At 31.0% G+C, this 20719-nt stretch overlaps 1 protein-coding gene across 6 annotated transcripts in view; it reads left to right on the top strand.

The window, feature by feature from the left end:
- Window positions 1–20719, top strand: part of LOC134721747 (protein MTSS 2-like) — a 64258-nt gene that overhangs the window by 20303 nt on the left and 23236 nt on the right. For all 6 annotated transcript variants that reach the window (XM_063584940.1, XM_063584937.1, XM_063584941.1 and 3 more), the window contains exons 3-5: window positions 2638–2711; window positions 16815–16899; window positions 19168–19259. In XM_063584940.1, coding sequence (XP_063441010.1) covers window positions 2638–2711; window positions 16815–16899; window positions 19168–19259 — 251 coding nt within the window. The remainder of the gene's footprint in view (window positions 1–2637; window positions 2712–16814; window positions 16900–19167; window positions 19260–20719) is intronic.

Below are 20719 nucleotides of genomic sequence, written 5' to 3'. Positions count from 1 at the left end.
TCAAAAACAAGGCAAAGTTTTCTCAATCCCAAAACTTCCTTCCTGTCTATAAGGGGTTATAAACAAGGAAGAAAATTATTCAATGTATCTAAGACTGATACAGTAATTTTGCTTTGGAAAGGAATCTTTTTGTATCAAAATTCCACCCATGTAGGTCGACCAAGCTCTGATACAGTAACTCACAGTGGAATTTGAACGATCAGTGGGAAATTACGGTCACCAAGACTTCGCCCATATACATGAAGGTATTGAGAACATCTGCCAATTAGGTTATACATAATTTATGATGTAAAGTCAGGTTTGATAAAAATGGAGATGATACATTTGTAAATCCATGCCAATGGCTCATATTTAAAAAAAAAGTTTGGGATTCTGGTGACTTATTGCAAACCTTAATTTCTGCCTCTGCCAAACGTATACCCCTTAACAGTGGTAGTTCAAATAAACTGCCTTTCTGTGGAGTATGTAAGAGAGAGTCAATATTTGGTCAGCTTTGAGTCAGAATACTGTGCCAACAGTCAGGTTAGTATAACCGTTACAATGCACCTTTATAAGCAACAGTCTACTTCAAATGTGGGGGTTAATATTCAATTCACATCTCATTCTGAATATGTACATGCATGGATGCTACATGTATGTAAAGGTGCTATTGGGCATTTCAAAGGCCACCAATCCAGATAGATGTAGATGATGATAAATCAATCAACAGATATAATGTACAACATTTATTGTGAACTTAAATCAAAGGTTAAGAGAATTGAACTATATAATGATTTTCTATCATCATCAATTATTCAAACAATTACGGATAATTACTAATTGATCATGTACATTTTGTAAATCCTGTTACAGAAGGCTAATTACATTTTCAATTATTTACTTATCTCATGCATACATACATTTAGTTCCATACATGTAGATAGAGTATTTCCTGGTACATCATGTCATGTACATGTACATGTATCAATGACAATGGATTGCTGAATACACAGCTGAATTACTAATTAGATATAGGAAGATGTGGTATGAGCACCAATGAGACAACTCTCCATCCAAGTAACAACTTAAATAAGTAAACCATTATAGGTCAAGGTACGGTCTTCAGCATGGAGCCTTGGCTCACATGTAACAACACACTGAACAGTAAGCTATAAAGGACCCAAAAAAATACCAGTGTAAAATTAATGGTATATTAAATCTATATAAAAACGAGAAACGAGAAACTCTTATGAATTGCATAAACATGAACCACTGAACATCAGATTTGTGACTTAGGACATGTGTAAACAAACTACAGCAGGATTAAAAGCATACTGACATTAACATTTGGCATTTCAGTAACTTATATGTATCTCCATTACATGTACTTGTACATTTTGTGCATGTATGCATGTAGACTTTTGTAAGGCTTTGATTAAGACAGGAAACATCAGGATATACTCTATCTGTTTATATATCTTTGTTTTGGAAGATATTTTCATAAGAATTGTTCAGATTACAACATTACGAGAAGAATAGAGGGTGATATTGATGTCTGTTAATATAATGAGACAAGTACCGAAAAATAACAAAAAACCCTGAAGACATCTAGACTTGCAGGACAATATGCAGTGTTCATCAGTAGACATTTATGATTTGTCAATACCATTACAGTCTTCAACAATAGCCAAGTTCTCAATCACACCACTTTTAATATTGTTGTGGAAAAATTTAATAGCAATGCCATTTAAAGCTAATTTCCTAATGCTTGTAGGGTAAAACTTTGGTTGGCTTGCTTGCTTTGCTGTTATAAATGTTTGCTCAAGCATTGTAATTAAAATTGACACCTACAAACAACATAGATAGATGTCATTCCAAATACAATTGTTCAATATATATATACAAACAACCAAATAGTACTCTTCATGCAATAGGAATATAAGCTCTAATAGTTTGGGAATATCTTGATTAAGATTAGTGATGGAGAAGATCTACTATAAACCTCATCCTGATTTCTTGTCCGTGCTCTTAGTATACATTGATGTTAGTCACTGATGTACTGATTAATGACCGTATAGTTTATATTTACATAATTGTTCTGTTACAGAGCAGAATGACCCATGACTTGGCCAGATTATTCTCTGGTCATTGATTGTATCATTGCATTGTATGATTGGGTCAACAAACTAGATTGATTTGTTAGCTATTTCTGTTTTCTGGACGGTGTTATGTTTAGATAATAGATTTATTATTGTTGCCAGAGCAAATGAAGATTAATATTCAAATTCAATAATATTACTTAATATATGATCAATGTATGATATGACATTTTGTTTGGACTTGATAAGAATAAGTATCAAATTTAAATGAATCTGTTCAGTGAGTAATAGGTATTTGAAGGACTGCATCTTATCTCCCACTTGGGACTATCATTAAAATAAGTATATTGTGACACAAAAGGATACCCCACAGATCCTGCTCCCCCTGATAAGGGAATCACCTTGATTGCCCTCTTTCATGTTCTTTGAACTGATATCAGACATCTACAATACATTCTGATGTAAAACAAATCTTATGAAGTATGCATTGTTACACCTTAAGCTAAAGTATATAAATTACTTCACTAATTGATATTTATGTAGGTACTCTATTTTTCAGAGCTACACTTGGAGCAATAGGAGGATTTTTAGATGCCTTCCAGAAAGTGGCCGACATGGCCACTGGGTCTAGAGGTAAGGTATTAAAATAAATAATTGGCTAAACTGTCAATCATGAATAGTTCATCATGCATATGTCCTACCTCCTGTGTGATAAATCTTATGTTACTGCATATATGCTAGTTAAATATTTTAGACTTGTAACATCTCCTTCATGTATGCTTAGTAAACAGAGAACTGCATATGAACAAGTGGTGGTTTGTTCTGAAGAAGTCTAAGTCCGTGGATTGAATTGTTAATTATCTTGATGATCTTTGGAGGGTCAATAATATTGAAGCATTTGATATTTTAAAAGATAAAATAGTTAATATAATATGCATTTAATTAAAAGACTGATGCATGTACATGTAGTAATTAATTTATGCAAATTAAGTCTTAAATTTGAAGAAGGAAATAAGTTATAATATAGTGGTCAGTGAGTGCTGATTCAGCAGTATTATATAAGTCAGTTTATCATATATCCTTGAACTCTCATGTCACATATGATAATAGATTATCAAATGATCACAAATCAGATTTATTTCTTGGTATTGATACAAAAGATTTGTTACTTTAGCAGGAAATCCATTTCTATGTCACATTTCATTATCTTGTAATTGATCAGAAGGATACTGTCAAAGAAACTGACATACAAATCAATACTTAGCTGATCTTGTCATCTTGGACATGAATATTGTGCTGGACTTGATTTGATAATTTATGGCATATATCATGCATATATATGGTACTTTGATGTTGCTGATAAAACATTCTTTCTGAATGCTTCAAAACAAGAAATATTCTTCCAAAATTACATAAATTTTATAAACAAGGAACCAATTTTCTAGTATGATATAAATCTTAGAATTTCTCTATCTCACAGTCTAGATGTGTCTAAATGGATTATGCCGATAGTTGATTTGAAATGCTTGTCAAGGAACACTGTATATTCTGAGATTCCTCTGCATGTACATCAAGTGCATTGTGTATAAAGTATATTATTGGTGCTCAGTCACATTTGTTTCCATAGATCTGAATGTAATCCATATTCTATATTGATCAAACATTGTTTTTGTAAATTTGAGTTGTAATTTTTTACATACAGTACATGTGTAATATGATTTGTTAAAAGTCGTTTGTTGGTGATTTGTAAAAACGATAACAGGAAAGTAGAGTTTTAAAGTGTATTTGTTAATAAACAAGGACTATTGGAACAAGTCTGCATTGATCATCTTTCTTTATCAGGAATAATTATCAAGTACTCAATAGGAAAAACTGAAACCTTTGACCTTTTATAACTGAATTGGTATGAAATTAACGTCAGAACATGTACTTATTGATGTTCTTTGGCTAAAAAGAGTGCTGTTGATGATTGATTAAAAGCTAAAAGCTTTCCATCGATTGTACAGGCTATATTTGTATCCCTATGTAAATATGTCTTGACATTGTAACATCTTTTTCAAGAAGTACTACAGATTTTGTTCTTACATCATTATTGAAATTCTATCTTGTTAGAAATTTGATTGACGATTTAGGTAAATTACTTGATTGTATCAGCCATACTGATTCTGTGTGCCTGTAATAGTATAATTTCTGGGTTTCTGCTTATTATATGATCATATATTGTTTGTGCATTTAGGTTTTGTTGTCTACATTAATAACATGAATAAGTGGGGTACATAATATTCTTACTGGTGCTTTTTCACAGAAAATCACGGAAAAATTAGAGGTCTTTATTTACATGTCTCAGTGTCCTATTACACTTTTCCAAGAATGACTCTGGCCGTCTGGGGGATGTTCTTTACTTGGGATAAAAGGGGGGGGGGGGTTCCAACTATATGTTCACATTCAAATACATTGATTGTCCAAAATAAAGGGGGACCAACCCCTGGAACCACATTGATCTCTTTCAACATTGTTCAATGCTTCCTTTTAGTTACCCCTGATGCTTATATCTATGAAGCCCAAAAGGTATGTGCATATGCAGATAAATGCCCTGGAAACAAGACATTAATTAGATATGTATGTCAGATCAGTAAAACCTGATATGCAGAGGCATAGGCTAGCTTACAATTTATTTAAACCTGTCTGTATAATGTAATTTTAACACATTTAAACAGTGTTACAGGACTCTTGATTTAATTAAACAAAAAACTCTACTTTCAGGTGCTTGTCAACTGCCCACTTATCTTAAGATTTAAATTTCAAGATTCAGATATCAGAAATACCTACGTCATTAATATTTATAACAAACTTTAAATCATATTGCATTTTTAGGTGCAGCCCTGTAAATTTTGTACAGGTATTATATAATCAGTGTTCCAGATGGTTTAACCAAATGTTATGAAATTCCATATTTTGTGTGCAATGTATGTGTTGAAAAGCCTTATATTTGCTGGGTCATAGCCAGACAGGAAAAAATGCTGTGTTTTTATTCTTTCTTTCAAATCTCACATACATGTAGATCTACCCAGCGTTTCCTACATTTTAAAGAGAAGACATAATCTGTTTTAGTGTTGTAGTTTTCATTGATAACTTTTGTAATTGACTGTACATGCTGTATGATAGAGGGAAATTCATAAAGCAAATGGCTGTTTAGCTGGCTACCAGGTTTTTAAGAAAACAATACTATATATATTATAAAATAGAATAGTAAATAATAAGCCTTTGATAAAGGAAACTTCAAAAGATTACAAATAACTTGGAAATATATATATACTCTGTCATTTTGGTCTCTTGTGGAGAGTTGTCTCATTGGCACATCTTCTTTTTTTTTATATTGTAACACTGAATACTGACATTTTTGACAGAGAAAAACATTAGTAGATATTTTTTTTGTCATTGAAATAAATGTGAAACTAGATACATGTATTTTATACCCTACACAGGTAGTAAAATGATTTTAAATACACAAAAAAAAATGCAATATTTTGAAAGGTAGGGGTCAGTTTTATGTGAGCAAGTTTACTGAAGAAGAGTGTCATATGTTGCCTCGTCCTTTGTTAATAAATCTATTCATTTACATTACTAAGCTAATACAAGCAAACTGTAATGTTCTCGCATGTCACTTATAATTAGGTCATCACAAAGTAGATGATTTCTTTGTTTGCCTGATAAGGGGTGGATATTTAAGAAATTGAAAGTTTTAGAAGTCACACATCATTAGAAGTTCTCAAAATTTTGGTACAGCAGCCCATTATTTAAGAAGAAAAATATGTACAACATGGAAATTACACCCAGATGTATAATAGGTCCACATTGGTCAATTAGTATATACATCTATATATAGATATATGTTATTAATATCAACTTCACTTTTTAAAAACATTTATCATGTATAGTTATGTTTCTTGTCACTTTTACATTGTACTATGTTTGCATTTTAACCCGTCAGGGTTTCATGTTTTTTTGCAATAAAGATTATATAATAGAACAGGAAGTAGCAAACAGCTGTGTTGTCTATTTCACAGCTGGGAGATCTATTCCACATATGTCATAACCCCTTCATCTTTTATTGTTGTTTCATAAGTAGGAGTAAATTATATTTATTAATGAAATGCACATTTATACCCCTGGGGGTTGAAGGCATATACAAACAATACAATACAATATACACAATAGAAAAATTAACATATTAAACATCATATATAAAATGGTAAAACAGTAATATTTATAGAGAAGTTCAAATGGGAAAAAGTTGTAGGGGGTGAATAGGTTGGCTGTAAGCTAAATAATTTATAACTGATCATGCATGTTGGGAAGTGGAATCTTTGTATAAATCATGCCCAGTACGAGTTTTAAGAAAGAGATTTGGGTTAAAACCTTATGTTGAAAGACGTGTTTTAATGAATAGTTTTATCACTTGCTTGCTAATGGAAATACATTTTGTGTTATAGTTAAATATATGAATTAGCTTGAAAAGCAAATAAGGAAACTGAGTGGAAATAGAATTAGGATCGTGATATATACCCTTTCGGAAATATAATTTATCTAAACACATCCTTTCAAAATTATAGGTCCCTTCCATTCATATATAGGTATGGATGTGTACAGAATGAATGAAAATATTGTTTTATTTAGACTTTTAAACCTGGCTTACTTCAATATAAGTTATGATAATATAATTTTTCTCTCAACATGTCTTTTGATATTAAGACTTTTAAACCTGGCTTTCTATCCGTCACAGTGTTATAATCTCTCTCCACACCTTCAAATTTATATAAAGCCAAGAATTAAAAAGATTTAATCAGGCAGAAAATAGTTATCCAAGTGTCCCCACTAATCAGTAGAAAGTTTTTAAATGATTATGACATATACGATATGTTAGTATTATCCTGTTAACCTTATATCCTTGTGGATCAGTAAATCGTAATGTAAGCTAATATCTTAGGCAATCCTTATGTACATGCTTCAGGTCCTTTAAGGTAAATATATGTGTTATTGAAGAAAGGTCATGAAAAGAACCTACGATAGCCATTGAAATGAACTATCGCTCAACCAGAGATCCAAACATATTTTATTCAATGCCACTAGTTTCCTTACTCTTTTCTTCATTTTTATACACCTTTTATTGAAAGCTTTGTTTATTCATCTGTCTGTATGTCACATTTCTCAGCAGCTTCTTCAAATAAAGCATACTGCTTTTTTCCATTCCTTTCTTTGAATACTGATACCTCATGTACCTTGATGATGAATGCAGTGGTAGACAAAAAAAATTATGCATTAAGTGCTTTGATTTGTGTTCATGTAAATGATCCTGATTGATTATTTTGGAAACATTTATTTGTTCAGTCCTACAGATGCAATGTCAGTTTTTGATTTGGCATATGTATTTTAAAATTTTTAAACATGCACACACATTTTATATGCAAAAAAAAAAAAGAAACGTATCAGAAATTCAGCTTAAGTTGGATTAGGGTCACTATAATCTAATAAAAACATCTGCAAAGAAGTTAAATGGCTGACAAAAAGTTAAATGACGTCACATAAATTAATGGACATGTTAAAAGTCATGTTAAGTTTGTAAAGTTGTTAATTAGAGCAGCTTAGTATAAGAGGGATGACTAATTAGGAAATGAAAGCCATTGAGGATATCCTGTGATGTTAAACCAAACGCGTAGATCACAGAGTAGATCACACGACAAGCACCAGGAGTGGTATAAGTAGCTCATAAGCTGCCTTTTAGATGCTGTCCACCTGCATATGGACTTCATACTACTACTACAGGGATATTGTAAACACCATTATTATATCTATGTGGGTCTGACAAGATCGGTCAGACTTCGTCCTGACTTGTTTTGAACATATTTTATAAGTTCTGATTATCAGAAGTTAATGTAGAATGTTTATTAATTTAATTATAACAAAAGTTTCATTCTGTTGATGAAGTAGATGGGATATTCTTAATAAACAGAAATTAAATTTTGAATTCTTTAAGATAGCCTAGGACCAAAGCTTTCTTGGCCATGGAACATGCATGGTTGTGGAAACTTTTTGTTAAAGTAAATAAAGTTAGAAAAATGGGGAGTGGAGGGGGAGGTTAATAGGTATTTCTGTAGCCCCCAAAATGCAAACATAATTCATGTTTTAAACAAGAATAATAAATGAACCAGATAATCAATTCCATTTAGTAAATTATGGTGTACCCTAACCTAAGTATCTTTAGGCTATCACTGGCATCAGCCTAACACAGAGTTGTCTGTGTGAAATCTTTGTTACATAATTATATCACAGCTGGAGAACAGCCAAACTTACTGAAGAAGGTATAATATGCATAGACATGGTCTTAAATTGTCCTGAATCAAGGGCTAGACAATTAACCTGAACCTAAGGTCAAACATGCAGGGGAATATTAGATTATAAGGGCAAGAGTGACTAACTGTCGTTAGCCTTGTTATGTAACTGTTTATTGGTCTGCTTAGATAGTTAGGGTAGGAAGTACAATGATGGTTTTAACCAAGCATGTGTTAGTGATTATATTAACACAACATAGCCTATGTAGACTTAATTAAAAGTATGTCGAATCATCATGCTTTTAATTAAACTCAGAGCATCCTTCAAGATTACAGGACTGTGTCTTACAAAAAATAGATCTTAAGTATACTAAAATTGTTTTTAATTTACAAGTTATTTTATAACTTTTGAGAAAAGCAGGACTCAGGACAGCAGAATTTGCCTGCCAGTTGATCTTGAATTTGAAATATATCTATATAGCTAGGTTCTAGAAAACTCATCTCCTGTATTATGTCAACTAATAAACCAATTGTTAATTACCAGGTAGTTGAAAGAAAAAAAAATAGTTTGTGCATTTTCAAATAATTATGCATTGTCTTCTGGTTGCCTTTTGAATCAAGGTTAACAGTATACCAGTTATTGTAAAAAATGAGTTATCTCTCACAAACATGATGCCATGTGTGAGTCTTATGTTTTTTAGAGAACATAAACTAGATTGAATCCTATTTTTATCAGATTTTGACATGAAAATGATGGGCTGTCATAACAAGACACAAATGTTCATTGTAGACTTGTCACATTTAAATCACTTGAAACATTTTAAAAACCATGTAATTTTCTACTTTTATTGGGAGCATGGTAATGGAATTTGACACAGTAGCTTTAGAATGATGATTTATATTTGACCTAGTTATATATCAATAAAATTTGTTTTTACAAATTTATTAAAACCAGTAGAAATTTACTGGATAAAAAGGATTGCATTGTTGAAACTTTGCCTTGACAGCGAAACAGAATTTAAACATATTATAGATGGTTAGTCGCGATCTGAATTGAAGTGCTAAATCTTCCAGCAAGAAAAAAAAATTTGATACAATAGATAAAGTAGGCTTAACATGGAAACTGTATATGCAACTCTTTCCATAAATAAAGAGATGAGGAATGGTTGCTAGTGAGAAAATCATACATCTGAGGACACAGACCAATTATTGTGGACATAAACAATTGAGTATCTGAACACTCAAATATTTAAAAGCTGCATAATTTTTGTGGCTTGAAAGACTTGTAACCATTAAACATAAGTAAAAATCCTATCTACATTGTTAAATCTACAATATGTGCACATGGTCAGTGAAGCCATTGTAAATGAAGCATAGTGCAGTGTTCATTTACTGAACAAGAGATAACTTGTGAGATTGCTTCACATTAATTCCATGTCAGTAGATTAATTTGTTGCTATTTTGAGGATGATGTATTGGCAGAGAAGTACTCTGAAGTTCTGCCTCATTTAGAGACAGTGACGACCTTGAAGTCATTTACCTTGAAGTCACCTTTGTTAGTTGTGTGGCAGTGCAGTGATATTTTTTGAGATTATAAAAAATCACTGTATCTGCAGATTTCAGATTCTGTTTTTCAATATTAAGGTTTTATCAAGTATAAAAGCTTCACTTATAAGCTATCATCAATGATATCATTAAACCTTTTCTTGTTCAAAATATGATCTCCATTTATCTGCTATAATGAAAGGGCATCCTCCTGTTTGTATGATGGTCTGTATTGAAATGATCTGTCTTCAGGTTCAGGTATTCTCCTTCATATCACAGAAGCATGAAGATATATTTAGACTGATGACTTTTGCACCTGTTTATATTTGTATTTACTGATGGGGTAAGTTTGTGTTTTCATTTGTTGCTAGACAACTAGTGAAATAAATATTTTGGTAGAAAATGAAGAATGAATCAGAGTGCTTTGTTAATTACTGTTACTGACAAAGAGTTGATGTTTCTATGATATTGTCATTAGTGTCTTGAGAGATGTCTGAATTTTGGCATGTTTCTGTTGATTTTGGAGTCTCGTGTGTGTCAACAAGGCAATATGATTACTTATACATGTATCCACATCATTTTAAATCTGTTGGATAGTTGTCTCTTTGAAAATCATACCAGATCTCCTTATTTTTATATAATTCTGGTATTCTTTTAGTACAGGACAGCTCTGGTTCACTCACATTATGGTACACTGGTATTCTACCTATTGCAAGGATTTCTCTTCTCTTTCTTCTTCGTTCCATCATATTTGTAGTCTATCATTATCTGTTAACTTACATGCATCATCTATAAACTTCTAACAGCTTTTTGTTTGTAGAAAACAATGCTACACACTTAATATAGATTTAACTTGACACATATTACATGTACTTCCTGATATGAAGCCTTATATTCAAATTAAGATGAATGATCCTTCTAGAAATATAGATACAGGCGATTTATTGATGTGAAAATAAATTTAAGAAAGATAGGACACACAAATAAATGTAAATTCTAGATACACACTTCAGATTCATTTCTGGTTGAATTTATGTATACAGTTAATTATACATGTTTGTCCCATGTATGTTTTCAAAAAGTAGTAACTAACCTTGAATGAGGTCGTTAATGGTTACTATAGTAATGGAAAAAATATTCATTGATGGTGAGACCAGATGTGATCAGGTGTAATGAAACATTACAGTTATTAAATGGACCAGATTTGTCCATCATTGTCCATGTGTTGGGAATATTGATCCAAAGGATGAGAGAACTGAATTCATTTTGGTGGCTTCTAATTATAATTGATACACAAATAAGATTTTATTAGTCTTAATTAATAGCAAAAATCTGGAGACATATAATTATACTGGTCTGGTGTTGCGATTATTACTTTATGTCAGACTTTGGTGAATGTTTATCTGAAATATTTCTGTCATTTTAGTAGATAGCAAACTAGAGAGTTCATAAAATAGGAGACAACAAAACACAAAATAAAACCTTACAATACAATTATTACGACATTTTAACTCTTTTCTTCTTCCTAACACTTTTATTTGTCTCCTCTATATATATGAGACAAAATGTATTCATGTAATTGTATACCTATAAAGTATATACTTGTAATAAGAGTGTTCGATACAATCTAAAAGTTAAAAAAGAACCTAAAAGAATAATGCAATATTTATTTTGGCCTTCAGTTAAAATGATTTCATCTCTCCCTTAGAGGTATAGTTTTCAGTATGAAACTTAACCTGCGATTGTTTTATAAAGTCACTGGTCTCTTTGATTTCATGTTTGTACCCAATCTCACAGGTAAATAAACCTGTTCTGTTTGATGTTGTAATAAATCTTATTGTTCTCCTTTCTTGCCAATGTTTTCTCATTATTTTCAAAGCAAAAACACCTGGCTATAAATTAAATATATAGGTATAAAGAGTGGAAGTTAATTAGATGAAACTAATTAAATTTGCTATGTATGGGTCGGTTTGAAAAGTTTGAATAGGTTGGGTGTATTTAGATGGCAAGGTATACTTGTAGCTCCACCCTTACGTGATGTGCAGGCTTTTATTATTTCAACTTAAAAGTTACCAAATTTGGTGAATAAAATTTGGAATGAGTACCAAGACACTCAAACTGGTTTCCAACAGGTAAACACTGAAGCATATCAGCTGCAGTGGAACCTGGATCATGAGAATTGGTGGTTTTGGGTTGATGTCATATATATGGCACCTGAAAATGAAAATAAATTAGAAACAAATATGTTAGATGCAGAAAGTGCATTAGGTGGAGGATATAAGCTAATACAAGTCATTTCAAAGGGCTTTGGTATATAAGTAATACCACAGAGAGAACATATATATTTTATCAAGGCCAAATGTCAGCACCTGAAACACAAACAGTTTCCTGAACTGTTGATATTGATTGACAGCTAACAAAATAAGGCCAATTATGCTCCTAATCTTTGAATATTTACATTTTGTTATTTCTGTTGATAATTGTATTATATCATCAAAGAGGAGAAATAATATAATCTGTTGATTGAAATATTATATTAATACTAATTGAGATATAAAGATTTGTTGCTCTATAATTCATGTGACAAATATCAATAGGAAGTTTGGATTTGGGACTCCTTTGTTACACATTTAGTCTAATATAAATAAACCCATCATAGATACCAGGACTAAAATTAATATATACTCCAGAGTCCAGACGCGTGTTTCGTCTACAAAAGACTCATCAGTGACACTCGAATCCAAAAAAGTTAAAAAGTCCAAATAAAGTAAGAAGTTGAAGAGCATTTAGAACTGAAATTCCTAAAAGTTTTGCCAAATACAGCTAATTATAAGGTAATCTATGCCTGAGGTAGAAAAGCCTTAATATTTCAAAAAATTCAAAAATTTGTAAACAGCAAATTTTTAAATACATGTATAACCATATCAATGACAATTCATGTCAGCACAAAAAGTGCTGACTAATTAAACTCTTCACAGGTCAGCAATGTTGTATTTTGTAGATCTTTCTCAGTAAAAAACTTCATCAATTATCCCTTCCCTTTCAAACAGTTTCTTGGCATCCACATGAGATAGAGAAACATCAAATAGATTGTCTTGGACATCATTTTTTCATCTCTACAGTTTTAATTATATCTTGCATTGGAACTCATTAAATAGGGACAAATACTTTGCTGCTGATTACATTGAGGCTATAATACAATTATCCAAAGCAATGCAGGCTTCAAAAAAATAATGTATCACTGAAGCATTGCCTCATATTTCTTAAGGTACTAAATCCTAGAACACCATTCTTCAATATATTTGGTTTGTAACATTTCAAACATAACACTACAATGTATTAAAATAACTAAAGGTTATGAAAATGTTACAATTTTTTCTACATTACTAAAATTTCAAGGAAGGAAATGTTGGATAAACATCAAAATATGGGTCTGTATAATAAATTTGTTCTGTATTTTGTTGATGCCTATATTTCGAGCTACACTCAGATTAAATTCTTTGGCATGTAGTTGTATTGTCAGGACATTGTCATCAGTTCTATTCTATTCAGTGTTTATTAACCCCAATAATTGTACAATTAAAATCTTTCATTACCTATCATTCAATAAGTGGACTTTAAGGACTTTAAACTAAATAATTTAAAGGTATTACTATAAAACTTTGCATTTGATCCCCATGACCCAGACAAAACAATATTGTAGAATTGAAGCACTTGTTCCCCATGACTGGTCAATAATGTATAATCCATGTTGTCAATTTACTTATATTCCTTTAAAAGTAGTTAAACTTAGTTGAATTATTTTCTCTCATAAACAGATAGTATTTCACTTTGACAGAACTTTATTTTCCATTTGCAGTTTTCTTTTGAAAGGCTGTTTTGACTTTGACTTCTTTAGTGTAATACATTGTATAGTGGCCAGGTTCCTGTATATATACAACCTTATTTTAATGGTTCATTGCACATTGCTTAACTCTTATGAAGACTGTTTTTGTGTTGGTAAAATAGCTGTCTAAATTGAAAATAACACTCAATTCAGTGCATCTAAAGTTAACATACATCAGGAACTTAAAAACCCATAAATATGATCCCTAGGATGTATTGATATTTGACTGCGTGAAAATCAAAGCTAAATGAACAAAAAGGACCCAAAAATAGCCAATTTATCTATTGAATGTCCACTATTTTTAAGGGAATAACTAAATTTATCAACAAAAAATACTTTGTAATGGTGAAGTTGTTTGGGGTGTTTAACATCCATCACACTAAAATATAACTTAATGATCTAGTGACAGTTGGACTGGTCTGAAGATGTAATGTTATTTGTTTACAAATATACTGTGTCTTGTTTAAGCCTGAAGCAAGGCTCTGATGAACAATGACTTGACTTTAAAACATGCAATACACACACAGGTGTTTCAGGTAAAAAGAAGTCAAAATTAACAGACCAAGTGGAAAGATATATATACTGATATAGGTCAGTGATCTTGGAAACCAAATGACATGTCACTTAAGGTCAGGGGATACCCTAGAAAATTATTTGAGCTTAGATGACATCTAGTTCAAAATAATGGTAACAGATTTTTCCCGATATATATTACGATATATATTACGACATTTCAGACGTTGACACTTGCATTGAATGCGCTTATTATGTAAAAGTTGCACTGAGTCGTTATGTTTGGCTGGGTTTGAAAAGAGATTTAGTTTATGGCGTAATCAATAGTGCATTATACACGTCAACATGTTTTTTATCAATACATGGGGTAAATTTATTTAGCTAGACACTGGCCATATAGTGAATAAAGCTTTGTATTTGGTGTCTGGTTGATAAAGATTTATATTTGTGTGAAATATAGTTATAATTTAACATATAATTCACCTGTTCAGGTATTGTCATCTGTATATTTAACACCTCATAGTGAAAAGTACTTTATGAAGTACATAATACCCATAATAGATTGTTAATAGATTATTTATACTTTAATAATGATACAGTGATGTTTCAAGTTTCAATCCCCAGAGATGTCTGGTTGAGTACAAGAAATGATCCTAATACAATGTAACACTGACTTTAAGAGTTACAAAATCTACTTCTCATCATTTTAAGTCAATTGACAAGACCTTTGTGCCCTTAAATTAAACACACAGAGTTTTAGAAATAAAGGTTTAGACCACCAAACTTTTGAGAGGACCTACACAATTTTGATACTTTGCAAAAGAAATAATATTGAGGATCAGCAGATTTTCTTTAAGGACCACCAGGGAAAAAAGATTTTGAGAACTGAGAACACATTCTTCCATTCAAATCTATATATATACTGTCTCTTTCCACAGTCATTATTTAAACAAACAGGAGGGTAATTACCTGAAAATTATTATTCGTAATATTGGTTCACACACACCAAAAATCATCATGATCATGACAATTTTGCAAACTGAATATTCTTTCTGCTTGGAGTATTTGTTTTGATGGATTTGGTATTGACAAAAAGTGAATAACTTTTGATTCAAATTTACCTGATACTTTGAATAACAAATGTAACATTTATAAATAAAGCAGTAACAAATATTAAAACCTTTGCCAATATGATTCATACTTAGTATTTATTAAGCAATTAAAAAATCTTTAATGATCAATATATTTATATTCTTGTTCAGAATTATCATGTATGTCACACTTCTGTTAACAAATATAAAATGAACCAGAATTAATGCATATAACCAAATGTGCATTCCACGATAAAGGTAATATCTGGGTAACATATTGAAATTTTACTGTATCCATGAGCAAGTGCACCAAAATACAAGCTTAAAAAGTAATGAACTATTCTAGCATGTACTTGGCTGTGAACTTTTGACCTCATGTTAAACATCCTGCCAATAAAGAATTGACAGGAAGTGGAGTCTTTTGGCGGATTATTTTTGTAGAGGTTTTCATGCTTTAGGATATTGATATAATTAGGTGTAATATTGTCACTGCTTTCTCTGAAGTACTAGATGGAGCCACTTATATTATTGCTGATTTGTCATAATGCTTATAGTAGCATATACCTATGAATTATGCAAAGTATAACTGAGACATAGGCTATGAGTAATGGTCTTTTATAGGTTAGGGTTATATTTTAAGCAACAAAAATAAAGGCTAGGATTAGCACTCAATTCTAGGGATTGAAAAATAATTAGTTTGAAAGGAAAACTAGATAATTGCCATGAAAAGCATAGTCTCTTTGTTCGTCTTTAATCTGTTTTCTGTGGCAATTTTTCTTCAAAAAATTAATGGGTAAAAAGGTATAACAAAAATATGTAAGTCCAAGGCAAATTCAAGGAAGGAAGTCCATAAACACTGAAAATATCAAATGCTATTAATCTATTCGGATATTGGTAAAGTTGATTGTACCGTGATGAACATCTCTCCTGAAATGCAGTCTTGACTGAGCAAATAAACCCATGTATCGTCATATTAGTTTTACAACAGAAAGACTGTTTTCATCTAGGATCCCTATTTCTATTTTAAAATAGACACAAATAACATTGAGAAGGGAAATGGGGAATATGTAATAGAGACAACAACCCGACCAAAGGGTAGATAAAGGCCACCAATAGGTCTTTAAAGCAACAAGAAAGTACACAAAGTTATATCATGGATTTCGAAATTAAGAAAGTATAATCACTTTCACAGCTGACCTCATTAGGGCACCATGAAATAGAAAAATAAATTGATATAATTATGTTTAATTTAATGTTATGTGTCACATCATAATGTCAACTTATTTAACTTGACACTAAAGTGATTAGATCATAGTTAATCTAAGTATAAAGAGCTTTGAATTATAATCAATCTTTCTTTTCTATTCTGTAGGAGCCACAAAAGAGATTGGATCAGCCCTTACAAGGTTATGTATGAGGCATAAAAGTATCGAGACTAAATTGAAGACATTAACAAGGTAATCATACTGTGAACATCTTTATGATGGTTATAAAAATTGTCATTATTCTCTGATGAATCTAGCCAGCCTGGGGGTAAGTCATAGTCAGACCGTCAGACTTCTAGAGAGGTATGACATTTGACAACGGTCATCTGTATATGTCATGGCCATTGTGTTTTAAAGTAGGGAAATGGAAACCATGTTGTTAACACGGAAAATTATACTCATTAGTTGTGAAGATTTGTTAAAAATAATGATTCTTGAACCTTGAGCACTTCTTAAAAAAAACCCACTTGTTCAAAAGAACTATTTTGTTTGATTTTTGCACAGTATATCAATTTTGACTTCGATACTTAAACAAAATCATTTCTTTATGCATATGCTAATTTTTATAGAACAGGAAGAATTAAATCTATTGATTGTGTACATTTTCTTGGAAAACTATAATGTACATTCAATCTCTTTTCCACTAAATCACAATTTTTTAAGGAAATATTTCAATAATAAAATCGAGTTTTTGTGTATACTATAGGAGGCATACATGTTATTTTCCAACCTTGTTAAGAGCAATAGCTGAAGACAAATCAATAACAAACAACAAATGAGGCAAATTGAATTAATCACCTCAATTTTATTGGCAAATGCCTTAGATTAACTTTCTGTACTCTGACTAAAGCTTAAGATTTTGATTAAAGTGTACACAAGAGATAAGTCAATTTATGAGAATAATTCTGTAAAGTTAAACCCTTTCTCATAGGGCAACCTTTTATTCCTGTTCTTCAGCTAGATATTTGCATGAAAGTATTAAGCAAAGAGCTAGATTGTGCACTTATATATGTATTCATGAGTGTTCCTCAGGTCATATTTTTTATACATTACAACACTTTTTATATACCGTAGGTTGTAAAACTTGCATTTTTTTGAGAAATGTTCGTTTCCCCAAAGAAATAAAAGCAGTATTCATATGGTAATTTTTATCTCAGATATATTTTCATTTAGATGATTTTGCTTGCAAATTTGTTCAATATATGAATGAATAGTTAGGTCTTTCGTGTGTCCATGAATAACAGATAAAGCCATAATGAGTGTAAAAAACTCATGTGAATGATAATTCCATTTGACATTTTGTGTCCAGAGAGCGGTTGGTCAGTGCTAACGTTCATTTCCAATTTCTGTGAGTGCTGAATAAATGTTGTTTTTCCCTAGAAAATAATTCTATCCTTGTCTCTCTAATGTTCATTTCATACCATTAGGCTTAAATTGGATTTCAGCTATAATTATTTTCTGTGTTCCCAATATTGATATTTTTTGTTTATTTATAATTAATTGAGGTGAAATGGTGCTCAGAACAGTGTGAAAATAATAGAAATCTTGAAGTGGTCATCTCGTGAAATGATTATTGATCATTAGAGGAAATTCAATGATCTTGAGTGTAATTTGTGAACTATTTATAGAGGGAAAATTGGTCAAGCAATATGGAACACTTTTTAGCTAGAAGGAAAGAAGCAATTTTTGCAACAACACAAAACATTATGAGAGTTTGGGGGTTCTTAGAATTGATATTTTTAACACTGAATAAACAGAAAGTCCTTGAAATAGTCATTAATAAAGGTACTTGTGTCAGCATCAGAAGTTATCCATTGCCTTGTGGCAGGAATGGTTGTGGTCTACCATATTTATTTTTTCATTCCTTTCAAATTTTGTCGGCCTTATATAACTTACAATGATGTGTGAGTTTTTTCTATTGTTGAAGGCTGTACAGTGAACTATATAGAACACAGATGAATCTTAATGAACATTTGTGACTGTTAGGGACATTGATTTTAAGCATTACAAGTTTGACCATGAAAATACAAAGCATTAATTATATAAGTCTATTTATATATATATTATGAGACAGTTGTATTCTTTTTGGAACAGATGTATATTACAAAATGAATATACTACATTGTTCTTCAGAGGTGAATTGAGTTTCTAATGAGTCAATATCTTGATGTTATCCACTGATCAACATACAGACATTATTTTATAGCTCAAGGAAAAACTGAGACAATATCTGATTTGTTTTACAACACTCTACTGTCTAACCTCTTAGAATTATTGAAGAAATACACCTAATAGAGGTGTTATAATTACTGAGTGCTCCAGTGCAAGTATTTTGTCTGTTGCCAGAATCAGTGCATGTAATATGTCTTCATCTCGTTACAGTAGAATTAGTGTCTATAATGTGTCTTCTTTACTTTGCAGCAGAATGAGTGTCTATAATATGTCTTCTTCTCTTTGCAGTTCCATCGTAGATAATCTAGTAACACCTCTTCAAGAAAAGAGTGAAGATTGGAAGAAAACAGTTGCTCAGTTAGACAAAGAACATGCCAAAGGTATACAATGTGTACTATACACAATGTAGATAGAGAAGTTATCAAATCATTTTTACTGGTACACAAAATTTAACAGATGAATATTGCATTAACAAACAATAATATTCAAAACTTCAGTATTTGTATTCTTGCTGCAAACATCCACTAATGTCACTAAATGTTTTTTTCATTACGTGACATTATTCAGTTACCAATCACTTCCAGCAGTCCTTCAAATATATAAAAAAAAAAAAACAGAAGATACCAAAGGGACAACTATAATAATGTGAACATTTTGGAAACAAACCAAACAGGACCGATTCAAATATTAAGTAACCTGAACACGATTGGCCTCAATTAAGAACACAAAAGTACCATAGGTGCTTAAATTATAAAGAAAATAGAATAATCAGTTATAAATCTTCTCACATTATGGAGATTCCTATATATTCAATATATATATGTTGCCTTTATATTACTCTGAATATTGATTTGAAAGAAAGTCTTTAAAATTACAAGGTAGATCAGATCTTAGGGTTACAAATAGTGAATTAAAAGAGTCTTCATTGGAAGAAGAAATACTATAAAAGGACTATATATAGCTATCTCCTTAAGGGACAGATTATTGATTGTGATGTAATAGTATAACACCTGTAAAGGTAATATTGATCAGTTGTCATAATCTATCACATACCACCCACAATCAGCTGATTACATAGGTAAACAAGGTCAGGTCATCTCTTACAAGATGTACATCTTTGTTTTAAAAATGGAGTATTGTAGCTAGATTCAAGATTCAATATTTTATAATTAATATTCTCACCACATACAATTACATATATTTACACAATAAAATATTCATACAGGTACATAAAACATACATACTTTCATATAGAAAAAAAGACGGCAGTATAGTGTACATTTTATATGTGATACTGTACTGTGCATCTGACTTAGCTAGCTATTTAACCCGTAAGCCCCAAAAATCCACAAAAAGTAAATTGATCTGACCAATTTGATATCTAATTGCATCAGTGCATTCAAAAGGACAGAATGTATGTAAACAAAGATGAAGTTTCATATACTGTGTATTCATTTATTTTCATGGCTATCAATTTTGTAGATGAATTGTGGGTATTTATTGAATTTGTTGTTTTGTCAAAATTTGCTAAAAATCTAGTAGGAGTTTCGTACTTCATTGAACACTTAAATTTGTGTTTCATGTTTACCCACGAAATCCAGTAAAAAATTATACTTCATGAATAATTTTTATATTAATGAATTTAAAGTACATTATTAATTTAGAGTAGTCCAAAGTACATATCCCACAATGAAACAAACATATGTATGAAGTTTTTTTAAATTTACAAAGTTTTCAATAGTGTGATTGAATTATATTTTCATGTAAATCTTATCAAATTCGGTAAACGTAAATCAAACAGTATATCAATTGTATAATTATTGTAAGAAAATGAGAATTG

The sequence above is a fragment of the Mytilus trossulus genome, chromosome 6, assembly GCF_036588685.1.
Source record: "Mytilus trossulus isolate FHL-02 chromosome 6, PNRI_Mtr1.1.1.hap1, whole genome shotgun sequence".
Taxonomy (NCBI): domain Eukaryota; kingdom Metazoa; phylum Mollusca; class Bivalvia; order Mytilida; family Mytilidae; genus Mytilus; species Mytilus trossulus.
This window is presented reverse-complemented; position numbering and strand designations above follow the sequence as displayed.